General features: G+C 41.7%; 1 protein-coding gene across 5 annotated transcripts in view; it reads right to left on the bottom strand.

Moving 5' to 3' along the window:
* The window catches only part of LOC122975534 (CSC1-like protein 2), a 38,120-nt gene that overhangs the window by 19,223 nt on the left and 475 nt on the right, over nucleotides 1-18,422 (bottom strand). For 3 of the 5 annotated variants that reach the window (XM_044344056.1, XM_044344038.1, XM_044344028.1), the window contains exons 2-7: nucleotides 8,442-8,660; nucleotides 6,627-6,706; nucleotides 5,476-5,514; nucleotides 3,745-3,835; nucleotides 1,104-1,141; nucleotides 171-313 (exon numbers count right to left, since the gene is read on the bottom strand). In XM_044344056.1, coding sequence (XP_044199991.1) covers nucleotides 171-313; nucleotides 1,104-1,141; nucleotides 3,745-3,835; nucleotides 5,476-5,514; nucleotides 6,627-6,706; nucleotides 8,442-8,633 — 583 coding nt within the window. In that variant the 5' untranslated portion in view covers nucleotides 8,634-8,660. Of the gene's footprint in view, nucleotides 1-170; nucleotides 314-1,103; nucleotides 1,142-3,744; nucleotides 3,836-5,475; nucleotides 5,515-6,626; nucleotides 6,707-8,441; nucleotides 8,661-17,847; nucleotides 18,013-18,422 lie in introns of all 5 variants that reach the window. The other 2 variants (XM_044344019.1, XM_044344047.1) reach the window with 2 other exon arrangements.

Genomic DNA, 18,422 nt, shown 5'->3' with positions numbered 1-18,422 from the left:
GTTTCTAGATGAAATATCTGTTTTCAGTAACTCTGTGTGATAAAGTTAAATCTCGCCTCACAGTAAATATTATATGTTTCTCTAAGTAATTTAAACCGACCAATCGGCTGCAGCCTCCGTCCTCTGGATGGCTGCTGATTGGTGGACGGCTGGGTGCTGTCGGCTCTTACCCAGCAGGTCTCCAGAGAAGTTGACGGGCAGGACGATGCCGACGGAGAGCACGCCGACCACGACCAGCAGGCCGATGATGTGTCGCTGGAAGGACAGGTAGTGCACGGCGTCCTCGCCACACTTCTCCCGGATCTCCTCGTCCCTGCGGCAACACGAGGACGGAGAGCGGTCAGCACACTTCAAACACACGGTGATGGTTCCCAGACGACTGTTTGCTAATGCTAATCTTAGCTTTTAATGCTAATGTGACCTGTTTATGTTAACGTGAGGATGAATGAATATTATATTTAACCCTAAACAGTCATTTTAAATAAAACGTACATAAATGTATTCAAGCTTCAGTGACATCGTGATGATGAGTTTTCCACAGTTTACCACAGAAGAAGACCTGACCACCAAACAAACTAACAGGAAGTCTGAAACAAGCTCAACCAGGAAAAACACTGAGTGCTGCGTGTGGATTGGACGGCTTCAGACCCAATCAGGAGGTGGTGTCGAGCGGAGGTGTGTGTGTGTGTGTGTGTGTGTGTGGGGGGGGGGGGGGGGGGTGGGTGTGTTTATTTGTGCTCTAGAGCGTAACTGATGTGAAATAATCAGAAAATGAGGTTGTGTTGATCTGATTCCTCCCGTCGTCCTAATAACATGTTTTTACTCCGTCATGGCAGAGTTTACAGCTCTGATCGGTCTGATGTCCGGCTGTGATTGGCCGCCGCCGCAGCCTTCAGCCGCAGTGACATCAGTCAGGTTGCGTTTCTCTAAAAGTTGACTCTGGCTCAACGCCAAAACCCTCCGTTCAGATGAACGGCAGGACTGACGTTTTCACCGCCTGATGTGGTCTGAACACGGAGCTTCTGTTGTGTTTAATCAACCAAACAAAAGGAAGAAACTCTGATTGATTTGAGACGTCAGAAGACAAACAGAACGATACTCACTTTATCCTGAAGATGGCCGTCAGCCACGAGCAGAAGCCCTGCAGTCAAACAGAAAGATTCAATCAAACATTTACAATAATAAACCTCATCGGTTCATTAAAACACATAAAATATTCTTCATGTTGTCACATCAACATCTTTATTACTGTAAGACTCATTTTCTGTATTATAGCAGTGTTTTTATTGATGTGTAATGTTGTTTTTATAGGTAAATATATCACCAATATCCACAACAATACACAGAATTATACGCAGACGTTCATTAAGAAACATTCAGACTAATTAAAAACTGATGACAGACTTTGTCTCTTTTGAATCTGATTAATAATTACTGAGGAAAGTTTTATGAAGTTTGGTCTAATTTTCTGATGATATAAAAGAAGAATTTTACTTCACTGTTTTAATACTGTTCTGTACTGTAATAAGAAGTCTTTAAAAAAAAAAGAAACATTAATGCTTTTGTGAGACTATATTGATGAATATTTTAATCTTTTTCACTGTCAGATCTGTGGCAGATGAATAATAAATGATGTTTATATTGATGAAGTTATTGTTGTGAGGACTGGTTTTGTGGGCGTGCGGGTAAGGTCAGGTGAGTGGGCGGAGCCTCCGGGTGTCTGGTTGACCTCTGAGCCGCTCGGCGTTAAACTGGATTACCGTCGGCGGCAGCAGCTGACAGATTAAAAACAGAAAAGCTGCTGAGCTGCAGGACGACTTCACACTTTTCACTCCTCAGACAGATTCACGTCCAAACTACTGAGGGAAACGATCAGTAATGATCAATATTAGTTAATCACTTTAAAGTGGCATCTAGAAGCTCTCTGACGATTTACATTTAAATAAATGTCTGTTAAGTGATCATCTATCACAGATTGATAAATACAAGAGCTTTCATCAGCGGCCATAAACTCAATCACCACTGTTACCTCAAAGAATATGATTATTATGAACCGGGTGTCAGCGCCGACTTTCCCGCCATGCATTCAAATGAGCGGAGCTGACGCAACAGACTCGCTCTTCATTGGCTTCTGTGTGAAGCTGCTTATCTTTTAAAAGCTTACGCTTATTGGCTTTTTACCGGTGAAGCTGTTGTTGCAGGTACAGAAAGTGTCTCCTGTGCTGCGCTGTGTGTGCAGCACACGCACGGAGGGCTCAGCCCCGCCGCTCCCCGCCTCTACCCGCCGCTCCCCGCCTCTACCCGCCACTCCTCGCCGCTCCTCGCCACTCCCCGCAGCGGAGGAGACGAAGCAGCGCCGCCATAAATTACAATAAAATGCAACAGAGACTCTCATACTGAGCTGGCAATAGTTTCCTTGGTAACGACACAGAGGTTGTCTCACGTTTCAGAACGGCGCTGCACAGAGACTCCCAAACGCTGATGATTTCCGAATTAATGGATATTTGGCATTAAGAAATATTCTTTTTGGCCTGGCGGGAGTTCTTGTTGTGATAATTATAGCAGAAACACTGATTCAGGAAACGTTGAGTACAGTTAGACCCAGCAGGCTCCATCAGGTTGGGCGAGTTCAAAGTTGTGAAAACAACGGGGGTGTATTCAAAACACCCCCGTTGTTTTCACAGGTCATTTGTTAGTCTGTCCCTCCCGCCGCAGGAAATAATGGATTAATCCTGGAAAGCTGTTGATGTAGCACTTTTCTCCTTATGAAAGTAACACGGAGATTATCGATCAACTAATCGACCAGCAGACTACAGCTGTAATCCTCTACTCGTGTTTCAGCCATAGACTGTATATAAATATGGACGTCGTTACCGTGACGTCACTCGTTGGTTTCTGAAGAGCGGTTTTGAAGCTCAAAGCGAGCCGCTCCGGCCGTCGCCATCTTGGCAGTGCGTGACGCTGCCTAACTCCCGGCCAATCAGAAATGGGCAAAGAGGCGGCTAGCGGCTGGCGGACCTGTCACTCAAAGCATCCATGTCCTTCATTATGCAGAACTTTACGGCTTAATAAAACTTAAACGGGTGAGTTATTAAAAAAATTGTAAGTGTAATAAAAGCTTTGCGAGTAAAAAGCCAATAAGAGTAATTTATTAATGTTATCCTTGCAACAGAACAACACACCTGCAATTACCGCTTATCACCACATGGAGCCGCCAATGAGAACGAAACGGAGATCTTCCAGATTATAACTTTCATTAAATGATCTGTGTGAATTCAACTCAAATCAGCAGTTTACATTTTCTCCACCAGGAGGCGCCACTGCATCATCATGATGAAGATAAGTCTCCACTAGAGGTCAGTTTACTGTCACTTACTTTGAGTTTTAAAGACTCTGTGAAACAAACATTATATTATCTGTGTGTTTATTATTCATTGATCTCTTGTTAAATGCTGAAAATGTGTCAAAAATCTCTCCTGTAAACATTAAAATATTAGTTATGACTCATCTTGAACTCTGGGTCGGTTACAGAAATTTGTCCAATCAAATACGATTGAGGACAACGAGCTAACCCCGCCCCTCACCTGTCCATCAGCTCATCAGTAGCTAGCATAGCAACTGGTCAAATTAGCACAAATGACATGAGGAGAAAATCTGTTTCGCTTTCTGTCTGAATGACACAGAAAGAAAGAAAGAAGAAAAGAAGAAAGAGAAAGCAGAAGAAGAAGAAGAAGAGCTGCTCACGTTGTCTCTCTGGTCAAAGTCGACGGAGCTGGAGACGGAGGTGAGGCGTTCGTAGCGGTCGGGCGTCTCTGAGTGCATCGCCGAGGCAACGCTGTGGAGACAGACAGACAGGAGTCAGCTAGCTATTAGCTGTTAGCATGCTGATTGGACTCAGTTCTTGACTTTAGTTCTTCTGGTTCCTGGAACATTTCGGTGGAAAAACACAGAAGGAGCTAACAGAAGCTAACACGATGTTTTCACCAAACAAACACCAACCTGCAGTTTATCTAAAAACACGCTGACACCAAATGTTTAAAGGATCATTCTACTGATTTTCTATATTTGTCTTCATGTTTGAATCCAAAACAACAATGAACTGATCTACTAACCAGTATTGTGTGTGTATCAAAGCTGATATATCTGATTAAAAACCCGTCAGTGAGTCTCACTGCTGCACTGGGTCACATGATCCTTCATCATGTTAGTTTGTTTAGAAACGGCTCCAAAGACTAATAACAGCATCATGTTTTCAGTCTCCAGAGAGTAGTTCTGTGTGAGGAAGACGCCACTGAGCATGTGCAGGAACACGGTTCTGTTTACAGCTTTGCTAGCTTGTTGTGCTGCAGATCACAACCTCTGACTTTATACTACATTATAAATTTATCAAAGAACTTCAGTACAAAGTTAAAGATATATCAGACTCTGGATAAACACACAATACTCGTTAGTAGATCAGTTCATTGTTGGTTTGGATCCAAACATGAAGACAAATAAAGAGAATCATCAGAATGATCCTTTAAAGACAGAAACGTTCACAGACTGAACTCTAATCTGGAAACTTCTGAAGGAAACAGCGACTCAGCACAAAGAGGATACAGCTGTTTCCAGATGTGAGCCGCTAGCCAACAGGATGCTGGGTCTGTGTGGAGTACGCTAGCTGGCTAGCACGTCACTGGGTTTATGACACACACACACACACACACACACACACACACACACACACACACACACACACACACACACACACACACACACCCTGTTACCTTTTGACTGGTTCATAGTTATCTCTGTCTCGTCTTCGGCTGAGTTAACGTTTAAAATGGAGAGAAGTGCGGAGCAGTGTTAGCATGGCAACTGTTAGCATCACAACTGTTAGCATCACATTAGCCAACATCAATAAAAGGTGTCATATAAACACTGCACACACACGCACAAATATTATACAAATATATATAAAGTCATGTCAGTATTTCTGTGTATGGGGGGTGATTAGTGCCACCTTCCACACAGATGTGATACTTGTTTCTATAAACGTGAATTTCTGCCCGTTACCTTTAACTAGAACTGCAACTAACGATTGTTTTCATTACTGAAGCTGATACTCAATTAATCGCTTAGCTAATGAATTGTCTCAAAGGTAGAGCTGCAATGATTAACCCATAAGTTGCCAACTATTAAGTTAATCACCAACTATTTTGATAATTGGTTAATTGTTTGTAGTCATTTTGCTGCTTCTTAAATGTGAAAACAAATGAAGAATAATTCCACATCATCGTGTGGTTGGTGGCACTAGCAACCTGCCATACACACAGACACAAACAAACACAAACTGAAATGGAGAAGAAGAAGTCGTGTTAGTGCACCAATCAGAGAGCAGAACCCTGTTAATGAAACCACAAGAAGAAGAGGAAGAGGAAGAGGAGGAGGAAGATGTTAGCGGACAAACCAAACATGGAGGAAGCAGCAACATACTATTCCCGCTCCTCCAGGTCGCTGAACCGCTTCTTCAGTCTTCAGGAATCCAAACAGAAAGAAAATAAAGAGCTGCTGTGAGAGCCGAGGAACAAACAAACAAACAAACAAACAAACAAAGATGTCGACGTTTCCGCTGCGAGAAAAACTAAAACCAGCAACATCAATAACAAGAAGCTCCTTCACAATAATCTGCTGCTGATGTGTTCAATATATAAGAACAAAAACAACAACGTTACACGAGTATCATCAGCTACATGTAGTTTAAGTGACGCTGTGTTTGACAGTTGAAGGTGTCATGTGATCCGCGCTGGATGACGTCTGGAGCTTTGTGTCAAAAGTTGAGCCCAGTTTTTAAACTTTGGTCCAATCAGACGAATAAAGAAACCGTTTAACTACGTAGCCTAATTAACCACAGCAGAAGCACAAAGATCAAGGAAAATGACCAAATCAACGAAAGCTGAGCAAGTTTTGGGCAGTTTAGTTGCCCTGCTACTGCAGTAATTACGGTAGCCTTGAGGCACTTTATCAGCTTTGACCAGGCTGCTGTAATTACTGTAGTAGGAGTGCAACTGACTTTAAACGACGGAAGGCTTCCCCCGCAGTGAAGACGCTCCGCCTCTGACGTGCTCCCGGTGGAATCCCGGGGGTAACACGCCTCAATCGCCCAGCCAGCTGTCGGCAAGTGCATTGTGGGTAATGTCGACGCTCAATTTTCATCCTTAAAAAAAACAACCTGTCCATGAATCTGATGATGTCACAGAGTGAATCTGTTCTTTGTTAACATGGAGTCACTTCATGCGTTCTGGATCGACGTTCGTCTGAACACGGATCCGCTTTCCATCCGGCGGCGTTTTCTTGGCTACATGTAAATCTCCTCCAGTCCACACGGAGGCGGTAACGCACCTGAAGCTGTTTAAAAACTGACAAAAACACCAGAAGAAGAACTCCTGCACCTCAGTTGAAACAACAACAACTGTCCGTACACCTGTTTATCATCTCGTGACCTCTCAGAGGGGCCCGACCCGCATGTTGGGAACCACGGCTCCGTTTTTTTGGAACATTTTAAAAATAAGAAAAAACTGAAGTTGTTAATTTGTTTTAACTTCTAATCAAAAGTGATCGTTTCATGTGTGGAATTATAAGTTTACCTGTCGGCGTCGGTGACCAGCGCCAGGCGGCCGTAGTCCCACGCAACCTTCCGCAGAATGGAAAAGACGAAGAGCAGCACCTGAACACAGAAGAAGAAGGAGGAGGAGGAGGACTTCCTGTTAGACTTGTGATGGAAAAACATAAACACAGAAAGACACAACAAGTCAGAACAACGTTTACATGAACTAATCCATCGACTGACCGTTGCTAAGGGATACGAGCAGGATGTGGGTCGATCCATGTTTCTGCAGAATTGATTTTTCCACCAGTCAGTGAACAGCACAGGAGGAACAAACTAAACCAGACGGCTGATGATGTAAACGTTAAAGGACGAGTTCACAGTTTTTTTGTGCAGAAAATGTATTTAAAAGTTTATCTGAAGCTAATATGAAGCTTCAGCGTCCAGATGAGTCAAATCAAGTAGATATCTTTCAACGTTACAGTCTTTTTAGTGCCAAAGTTCCTCTTTTTGTTACTATACTTCCACCTGCAGCTCAACAGGGAAACACAAAGACTGTAAACGTGTCAGACTGGAAACACTGGGAACCAGTCGGCTGCAGTAAATACTGTTCAAACGTGGCGTCAAACATCTGACGTACACTGAGGATGTTTCATCTCACAGAGGTCGACTGTTTCTGTTTCTATAAATGTGTGTTTGTGTATTTTTTTTTACTATTAAAATGTTAAAATGAATAAAAACTTCAAACTTAAACATCAGCAGCAGAGTTTAGTGTCGTGTTGCCGCCATATTACGACCACAGTTTCCATTAAAGTCCTGTGAATCAGCTGTTAAGCTGGTCTGCAGGAGCCCAGACTATTGATCAGTACAAAGAGTTCATCATCTTCATCAGTCTGCAGACTCATCATCAGTTCTGCTGCTGTTCTGTAAGATCTCAGAACAAGCAGCTGTCGGCCCAAACCGTCTCTCCGAGTACAGGACGGACGTCTCTCTGTTCGCTCTTAAACTCACCGTTTCTGGTCCTGAGTAAAAATACTAAATTATTGGAGCGACGTCTCGTTTGAAACGCAAAAAGGTCCTGATAAAAAAAAAACCTTGAACTCGACCCGGTTTCTCTCCTCCGAGGCCTTCCCAGCGATCATGTGACTGATATGTACCAGAGGAAACTGTATAATGGATTTCAGATAAAGCCCCCGTCAGTGGTGGGACGGCACAGGACAATAGTGGACTACATACCTCTGTCTTCAAACCTAATGTAAACATCTCCTCTATACTGACAGGAGCATTTGTGTTTCCTTCTCAACTCCCATCGTACTGTATAACGTACCCGTCACATTTACCTGAAATGATCCTTTAAAAATGATCAATGATGATCAATTAACTGTGAGATGATTGGTTATCATCTGATGTGTTTCCTGTTTATAATCACATGTTAGAAACTGAGTCTGAGGTTTAGTTGCTGCGTCTCTGAGTCTTTAGACGACGGCGGACGTGATGTGATGTCACTCTGGTCTACGCGCTGGAGAAGAAATCCTGCTCCTAGTCTAGTTGATCTCTTGAACTTGTTTCTATCTGAGGGCTGCTCGCTGACCTCTGGGGCCAGTTAGAGATCTTTAAGCCTGCTGCCTCACAAACTGGATCATGAGGAACCTGGAGGATTATCATCTAGGACCACATCTGTCTGTCGGCACGTCTGACTGTGTTTCATCTGTAGAGGAAGAGCTTTCTTTCTTTACGTCTCTGCATGCAAACATTTCCACAACAATCACTTCCTGTTGAGGTCATGTGACCTGACAGTTTGTAGTTTGTGTGTGTGTGTGTGTGTGCCGTGGCGGCGGCGGCGGCGGTGACTCACCAGGAAGCACATGAAGTCGAGGGCGAGCACGGTGGGCACGCCGCCGAACGGCAGCCCTTGCAACACGGTGCTGCGGATGCGAGCCGAGTAGCAGTAGTCTTTGGACTCGCTGTGGGCGGAGCAGTTGTCCTGCCCGCCGCACGCCTGGCCGCTGCTGAATATCCCCATGGTAACAATCAGCACTCTGAGCATGCTCAGTGCCACATCCTCGCTGAGAACCTTGAGGGAGGGAAGAAAAGAGGCAGAAGTCAGACACAGAGCTACTACATTTCCCAGCATGCCTCAGCAGCAGAGTCTGTGACCTGCTGATCCGGTTGCCACGGTAACCCCCGCTGCAGCTGCTGACCCAGTTTTCACGCCTCAGCGGCCGTTTGTCACAGAGCGACAGTGACGGCGCTCTGACTGATGATGTCATCGTTACATCACAATACCCCGCCTTCGGCCGAGCAGACAAAGAAACATCTGCAGCGACCGGCCTGCAGTGTCGCCGTGGAAACGCTGCATTCAAGGGCAAACACAACAACCGGAGAAATGAAGCAACAGAAACAAGAAACATCCGTTCAGATTCATTTGTTGATGTTTCTGTCAGAATTACAGACACAACAGGAAGTTATGACATCACTCAGACGCCATGTTTCTGACCTTTAAATGACCACAAATACATTTCAGGATCAGACTGATTGATCCATCGGTTTGAACTGTTAACGAGTGTCGATGTGTTGAAGTTAATTCTGATCCTGTTATTTATCATGAAAAGATTTCAGTTCCACACAGAGCTCACGTCCCCTGAATGCACCGCAGAGTCGGCGCTCATGAGCCCTGAACGCACCGCAGAGTCGGCGCTCATGAGTCCTGAACGCACCGCAGAGTCGGCGCTCAAGTCCCCTGAATGCACCGCAGAGTCGGCGCTCATGAGTCCTGAACGCACCGCAGAGTCGGCGCTCATGAGTCCTGAACGCACCGCAGAGTCAGAGCTCACGTCCCCTGAACGCACCGCAGTCAGCCTCACTGAGACTGTTTACAACCAGAATCTCAACAAGTACATTTATTGAGGTACTTGCACTTTACTGGAGTATTTGTATTTGATGCCACTACATTCGTTACGTATATATGTAATATTACTTCTAACAGATGATGTATTTTATATTTGTCGTTAATTTAAATCACTTTGACGTTAAAGGATCTTTTTCTGTTCTTTAGTGTCAGAAGATCAACATTAAATCTTTGAAAGTTATAAAAAAAAAAAAAGAAAACTGATAATGAATGAAATCTGATTGTGTAACAGATGACTGACTGGAGCTGTTTTACTTATAAAGGAGTATTTTTATACTGTGATATTAATACTTTTACTTCAGTTAAAGTATTAGTTCTTCTTCCATCGCTGCTCATCACTGCAGAAACTGGACGGTTTAAACTTTGTAATTAGAGCTGCAACTAACGACTTTCATTAGTGATCAATGTGCTGATTAGACGTCTAGTTGATGAAACGTTAACGTTGAGTTTCTTGAGGTCACAGTGGCGTCTTTAAACTTCCTGTTTGGTCCAACTAACAACCTGAAATATAAACTAACGTATGAAAACGACTAAAACAATTAATCAATTATGAAAATAGTTGCAGATAATGTTCTGCTGATTGATTATTATGCAGCTCTACACTCATTGGCTACTGATCAGATCATCAATAACTGTCTGGTTCACTCCTGACAGACCAAACACCAACAAAGACCCTGTTTACACTCAGACCTTTACTGAGCAGGTCTGGGACGCGTTTGACCACATGTCTGGTAAATGCCAACACGTCCTGACGCGTCTCCAACGTGGACGTAAAACGCGTCATCGGAGCGGGACAGCAACAGTCTGAACGTGCACGTTACTTCCTGAAACACATTTAAACAAAACTTATTATTATTATCATCATCATTATTATTATTATTAATCACGTGCAGCGATGATCTGATCTGGAATATTCCACCATCTCAGCCCCCCCGCCTCCATCCCCTGCTGTTGTCATGGTGCAGAGCAGCAGCATGACTCATCTGAAGCCTCAAGTCTCTGAGCTGCACACACACACACACACACACACACACACACGCGCACGCACACGCACACGCACACCGTCAGCTTCAGTCGTCCATCTGAGTGTCACAGGATGATGCGTTCAGGTGCAGGACTGAGTGTAGGTCACCTGTTTTTAGCAGCACTCAGCAGACAATCAGTGAAGCAACAAACTGAAGAAAACAGACGTAAAGTGTAAAAATAAGCTTCATGTGTGGATCACAGCTCACTGTCAGCGTGTATGTCGGCTGATAGACAACAAGAAACGGCGACATTTAGAAACATCGCTGACGGGTTGATTCTTTAACTCCACATCCAGTAAACGTGAATTTCCCGGTGAACACTGTTTACGAGTGTCATAATTACTATAACTCAGAGAGGACCTGAACGCAGCATGGCCTGCAGGTGTTTCCAGGTGCTCTCGGTGTGAAGTCATGATGTCACTGATGATGTCACAGCGTGGGTTGGGGGGGGGGGGGGGGGCAGAGGTCAGAAAGAAGCTCCTCATAGTGGCTAGCAGCTCCAGGCTGTGTTAGCCGCTACTAGCATCACACACACAACGATCTCCAGGTGCACTGTGGGTAACGTAGGCGCCAGCTGTTCAAAAGGATAAAAATTTCTCTGGTTCTTCTTTTTTAAAAAAAAAAACTGTCCATCATGATTCTGTAGAGTCACTTCATAAAAGCTTTTTAAATATCTGAGAAGTTTCAGATAAATCTGATAGACGAGCTTCCGTCAGTCTGAGGATCAATCAGAGGAGATTCGTTCACACCATCAGATCAAAGGCTCTTTATGTAGATTGTTGTTTATGTTATGCATTTATGTAAAATCAGTCCATATATCACTTTCTTTTGGCTCAAATATACCAAATATTGATATCAGTACCGGCCTCAAAAATCCATTGATTATTGATTAAAACAGTGTACCCTCAGACACTGTTTTCTGCTTTTACAACATTTTTAAGCACAAATACTCATTTGCAAGCAGAAGCTGGAATCCACTCTGATTATTTCCTTACTGAACGAGCTCACAGTCTGTAATCTGAACAGTTTATACGCAGCAGTTTGTTTCTTCTCTTCGTCTAATGAGGAGCTCAGTGCAGGTTTAAAAAGGACAAGATCACAGTTGAAGGTTTATCTGAAGCTAATATGAAGCTTCAGCGTCCAAATGAGTCAAATCAAGTAGTTATCTTTCAACGTTACAGTCTTTTTAGTGCCAAAGTTCCTCTTTTTGTTACTATACTTCCACCTGCAGCTCAACAGGGAAACACAAAGAGGGAATTTGATGCTAAAAAGACTGAAAATGTGTCAGATATCCACTTGATATGACTAACTCAGACTGATGAAGCTGAATAGAAGCTTCACACAGACTTTTAAATGACTGTGTGGACACACTGTGGGTTTTGGCCTCCATCACTTCCATTGAAAGCACATTTGAAGGATCTTTAATATCCAGTATGAACAGGAGGAATGATTACAGCGAGGAAAACCTCTTTCACTGCTCATATGGACACCTGACTGCTGGTTTATAGACACGTTTGTCCTTTTCAGTGAAGGAACATCGAATCATCAGCAGCTGAAAACGTCGTTTCACCGCCTGCAGCTCATAGATAACAGCGAGAGAGAGAGAGCGAGCTGATAGCAACGTTTGTGTCTTCAGCTCAGAGGAAACGTGTCAGAGAAAAAACCTCTGATGTGTTCGACACAAAGTCAGCGGACATGAAGAATTTAAAAGAGCAGGTGAAGTAAACACCAGGTTACATGAATTACAAGTTCAATAACACAAAATAAAGACTTTATTTACAATTTCAGAGCTGCAACACGGTCGCTGCTCAACGATTGGCCGACAAAATCTAAAGTGTTAAACAGCTTCATTAGACGACAAATGAGATCAGTCGAGACGTGTTTAGACAGATTGAACTCTGACACACTTTGCTTCATCAGAGCTGCTGAAATGATACTCACAGCTGATCTACATGACGGAGGGAAGCGTTAGTCCAGCTGCTGGAACAGACACAGTTTCTGACTTCATCTCTCCAGGAAGTCTTTCAACATGTGCTGCAACAGTAAAATGCGTTTACACTCAGAGCACAGCGACTCAATCAGACACAGTAAGAGACCAGCAGCTCAACCAGGTCCTCCAGTTACACCACAAGTCCCTCATCTTCATCGATTAATACATTTTTAATCAGCTGAATTATTAACAGCAATTACTTGACAATCCATTAATCATTGATATCCCTATAGCACACTGAGTGCTGGCAAAATGACATTATATCCATTAGATTTGGGTTTAATTACATTAAATGACAGACTGGCGGCCATGTTTGTTTGGCTTTCAGACACTTCTGTATTTTTATACTGAAGCTGTCAGAAGAATCAGTTTGAAGGCCGAAAGTGGCATCAGATAAGGGGACGATCGTGGTTGTAAACAGGAAGAGAACAGTGAACTCTGGTACAGGCTGATTTCATAACAATGTCACCTGATCACCTGATGCTGCAGCACTAGAGGGCGCCGTCACTGTGATGTAAACATGTTTTACGGCTCAATTGACCGATTCTGTCGTTTTTCTAGAGTCTCTTTAGGATAAAAAGACAAGTTCACAGTTTTCGACTCTCAGGAGCATCGCAGACGTCTGCAGACAGTCGAGCGAACATGATGTTTCTGAGGGTTTTATCAGTCTGCTGCAGGTGTCGTCGGTCTGAGACAAGAACTCAATGACCTCCAACAGTCTCTGAACAGCAGCAGCAGCGGCTCTGAATCCTCCGGCTGTTTGTTATTAAAGATCAACCTGCTGATCCACCTTCTACTCACTGTTACTGTTTACAAGCGGAAGTTAGTTTAAGTATTGCAGTAAAAGTACATAAGTATTATGAGCTTGATGTAGTTAAAGTATTGCAGTAAAAGTACATAAGTATTATGAGCTTGATGTAGTTAAAGTATTGCAGTAAAAGTACATAAGTATTATGAGCTTGATGTAGTTAAAGTATTGCAGTAAAAGTACATAAGTATTATGAGCTTGATGTAGTTAAAGTATTGCAGTAAAAGTACATAAGTATTATGAGCTTGATGTAGTTAAAGTATTGCAGTAAAAGTACATAAGTATTATGAGCTTGATGTAGTTAAAGTATTGCAGTAAAAGTAGTGGTTTGGTCCCTCTGACTGATATATTATTATATATGACATCATTAGATTATTAATAGTGAAGCATCAGTGTTAGAGCAGCATGTTACTGTTGTAGCTGCTGGAGGTGGAGCTAGTTTACACTACTTTATATACAGTTAGCTAGTTTAGTCCAGTGGTTCCCAACCTAGGGGTTGGGCCCCTCCAAAGGGTCAGCAGATAAATCTGAGGGGTGGTGAGATGATTAATGGGAGAGGAAAGAAGAAAAAACAAAGTTCTGATACACAAATCTGTTTTCAGTTTTTGGACTTTTTCTCTAATCTTTGATTTTTGCTGAAATATTGGATCATTTGAACATTTATTGAAATGAAAGCATGTGAGAAGTTTAGAGGGAAAAATCACTATTTGGTGGAGCTGTTAACAACTCATAGACATGTGAAATGTGACCCCGACTACACACTGCTTTTTGTAAGACGTCAAAAGACAAAAAGGTTGGAAACCACTGGTTTCATCTTTAACAATGTGTTGTATTTTAAAAGCTTGTTATATTATCCATTGTGTCAAATCTTCATCTGAAAAGTAACTAAAGCTGTCAAATAAATGTAGTGGAGTAGAAAGTACAATATTTCCCTCTGAAATGTAGAAAGTAGCATCACATGGAAATACTCAAGTAAAGTACAAGTACCTCAAAACTGTACTTCAGTACAGTAGTTGAGTAAACTGCTGCCTGTTCGGCTCCAGAATCAGACGAACTACCTCAGTGTCTCATTTAAAGACTCATTCTTATAAACTGACTTTTAATTTTTAAATTTTTTTCTTCATTGATTTATTCTTAAGATTTTTATTTATTATCTGCTTCTTTTTCTCGATGCATTGAACTCGTTCTGATTTGTAACTGCAGTCTATTTTCTGGTTTTATGTCAGTGAAGCACTTTGTTAAGTTGTTTTTGAAAAGAGCTGCATGCATAAAGGTTATTATTATTATTATAATAGACAGGCTGAGACCACCTCCTCTAAAGGGTCTCTGTACATGGTTCAGATCTGCAGGACTTAACAGAAAACAGGTCCAGATGAGATCTGAGCTGCCAGTCGTCACCATGGTAACAGAGCAAACAGGGTTTTGTCTCTCAGGCTACAAGCATCATCATCTCATCCGACGTGATGAAGGCTGCATCCTCAAAGCTACAATGATTTGGTCAGAAACGTGTTTTGCTTTACGGAGCAGTTTGTCCAATCAGAACTACTCAAAGGCGGGACGTCTGCTGACCGAACTACACAGAAGGAACGAATGTATACCTCCGCCGTAGAAATGAGTTCCAGGATGAAAGATTGTTTAAGAAGTTAATTAATTAGAGCTGCAACTAACCATCATTTTCATTTAGATTCTGATTAATCTAATTATTTTCTTGATGACTCGTCTGGTTTATAAAACGTCAGAAAATGGTGAAAAATGACAATGTTCCTGTGGATCGATTGATCGATCAGCTGGAATCAGCTGAGTTACGTGTGTGTTTGTGTTTTGGAGGCCGAACATTTGATTACAAAAGATAAAATATGTCATGAAACACTGATGTGCTCCTTTAACGCCAGCTGTCTGTGGTGATGAAGATGATGCTGAACACACTTTACAGTAACAAGCCTTCGTCGCCGGAAACATCGCCTGACTCTGTGACTCTGCTGCCGCCGCCGCCAGGCCACGCCCACCGCAAGAGTCAGAAAACTGCGACGACGTTTACAAGATTTTCTGACATTTCATAAACTAAACGATAATAATCAAATAGTAGCGATAATCATTTCTTGAACCATCATACTAATTAAAATAAAAAGGTTATTATCTGCTGTTTCCACTTTACGGGATCATGTAGAGTTAAAAACAATTAGTCGATTAGTTGATTGATCTATTTAAACCATCCCACGCATCACTAACGTTAACGTAACATTAGATAAACTACAACATGGAGGCACATTTACTGGCTGCTGCAGTTATTTAATGGATTCTATTAGAAATGTTTATTTATGTTTTGATTGTTTTAAGAGAATCAATACTGAGCGATGCACCATTAAACTCTCAAGTATTAATATCCTCAGAAATATTTCATCGTTTAGTAAAAATCAATCGACTTATTACAATAAATGTGTCTGAAATCAGTGAGTGAAAACTATCTGTGTCTGTGTGATCTGAAGAACTGCAGTTCAATCAATACATTCAAGGCCAAATTAAAAGATCTACTAAAGACCAATCAGCTGTGTGACCATTGAGTCTAATCTCCATCTACGGCAGCTCGTCTTGTTTTTAATTTGACAAGTTTAAATTATTAATTTCTAACTGACATTGTGGGTGTTTGTGATGTTTGTAGCTTTGTACTGTTTGTTGTTGTTGTTGTATGTTTTGATTGTTGGAGGACTGAGGATGTAAATTAGCTTCGAGCTAACTCTGTTGCATCTTTAATGTTTAAAACTGTTCACTGTCCCAATCAATAAATCAAATCAATTCATAGCTTCCAAAGTAAGGAAAGTAACTAAGTACATTTACTGAAGTACAGTTTTGAGGTACTTGTACTTTACTTGAGTATTTCCATGTGATGCTACTTTCTACATTTCAGAGGGAAATATTGTACTTTCTACTCCACTACATTTATTTGACAGCTTTAGTTACTTTTCAGATGAAGATTTGACACAATGGATAATATAACAAGCTTTTAAAATACAACACATTGTTAAAGATGAAACCAGTGGTTTCCAACCTTTTTGGCTTTTGACGTCTTACAAAAAGCAGTGTGTAGTCGGGGTCACATTTCACATGTCTATGAGTTGTTAACAGCTCCACCAAATAGTGATTTTTCCCTCTAAACTTCTCACATGCTTTCATTTCAATAAATGTTCAAATGATCCAATATTTCAGCAAAAATCAAAGATTAGAGAAAAAGTCCAAAAACTGAAAACAGATTTGTGTATCAGAACTTTGTTTTTTCTTCTTTCCTCTCCCATTAATCATCTCACCACCCCTCAGATTTATCTGCTGACCCTTTGGAGGGGCCCGACCCCTAGGTTGGGAACCACTGGACTAAACTAGCTAACTGTATATAAAGTAGTGTAAACTAGCTCCACCTCCAGCAGCTACAACAGTAACATGCTGCTCTAACACTGATGCTTCACTATTAATAATCTAATGATGTCATATATAATAATATATCAGTCAGAGGGACCAAACCACTACTTTTACTGCAATACTTTAACTACATCAAGCTCATAATACTTATGTACTTTTACTGCAATACTTTAACTACATCAAGCTCATAATACTTATGTACTTTTACTGCAATACTTTAACTACATCCAGCTCATAATACTTATGTACTTTTACTGCAGTAAAGTATCTGAGTACTTCTTCCAGCTCTGTTCTAAACTGAGTTTTGTTTGACAGAAATCTGTTTCATTTTCTTTTTGATCCATTTAATGAACCACAGAGAACAAATAATGTTTAACTTTAACATTTGATTTTGTTTCTTGTCAGTTAATCTGTTTTTTCAAGGAGATAAAATCACTTTTTGGTTGAACTGGTGGACAAACTGAACTATTGACGAGTATTGATTTGTAAAACTGGAGAAGTGATGATTTAAATCAGGAAGTATCAGATATTCGATGTTAGTTTTGTGCTTCATGTTTCAGTCCTGCATCTCAATAATTGATGAGTTTAATTTGACCCAAATCTGTCAGCCTGAGAGCAGAGACGCTTCACTTCTGTAAACGATAGAAGTGAGTATTGATGAAGCTGCAACTAGGGATTACGTTTCATTATTGATTGATTTATTGATTCTTTTCTGATCATTTTAAACTATTGAATCCATTAAATGTCAGAAAATAAGAGTCAAAAACCAAAAAAATATCATAAAACACAAAGAAAAATAGAAAATATTCACATTTAAGAAGCTGAAAACAGAAAATTGATTCGTGTTTTTCTTTTGTTGCTTAAAAATGACTTAAAAGATAAAAGATTATCAGAATAGTTGCAGATTAATGGACAGTTGCTGTTTCAGCTGTAAAATTGTGGACATTTTATTGAGTAAAAGATTAATTGGAAAAAGTGACAAACAGAAAAATCTGCAGTGAAGATGTTGGTGAGCTGCAGCTCTGCTCCGACAGCATTTAACGTGTTAAATTCACATGTATGTTTGGACTTTTCTCCGCTCAGATGTGACATTGAGCAGCTCAGGTGTGACTGACTGACCTGTTTCTGACTCAGTTAAAGGAGCATTTCAGCCGCTGTCTCTCACACTGTGACTCAGTATTTTGTTTTTTTTTTTGTTTTTTTCTCCTCCGTGTTTGTCCTGGATGAAGCAGCGGCCCTGCAGCACCTGCAGTCCGGCCTCAGAGGCTCCGCGGCGGCCGAAAACTGCGAATTAACCGACATGAAACAGAAGAGACAGAAACACTAAAAACAGACGCGTTTATGTTTTAATGAGGCGAAGCGTGTTTGCTGTAAATCATTCAGTTAGAGGTGAAAGCACATTATAGCTGCAGACAAACAGCTCGGTGTGTCCTCTGCGCACATTATATAACCCCCAACACACACACACACACACACACACACACACACTCACACATAAAAACACAAAGCCGTACGGAGGCTGGATGGATGCTGTCCGGGTGGAAACAGCGAGCCGGAGCCGCTGACAGGCCGCCGGAGAGGCTGCAGCAGCAGCGGCCTGTCCGCCGCTAATAAACCCGCCGAGGAGATCAAACAAAGCCGCCTAATCAGAATAAATCCGCGTAATCAATAAACCCAATTAGCATAAAGCCTGT

This window comes from Thunnus albacares, chromosome 3, assembly GCF_914725855.1.
Source record: "Thunnus albacares chromosome 3, fThuAlb1.1, whole genome shotgun sequence".
NCBI classification, from domain to species: Eukaryota; Metazoa; Chordata; class Actinopteri; order Scombriformes; family Scombridae; genus Thunnus; species Thunnus albacares.
This window is presented reverse-complemented; position numbering and strand designations above follow the sequence as displayed.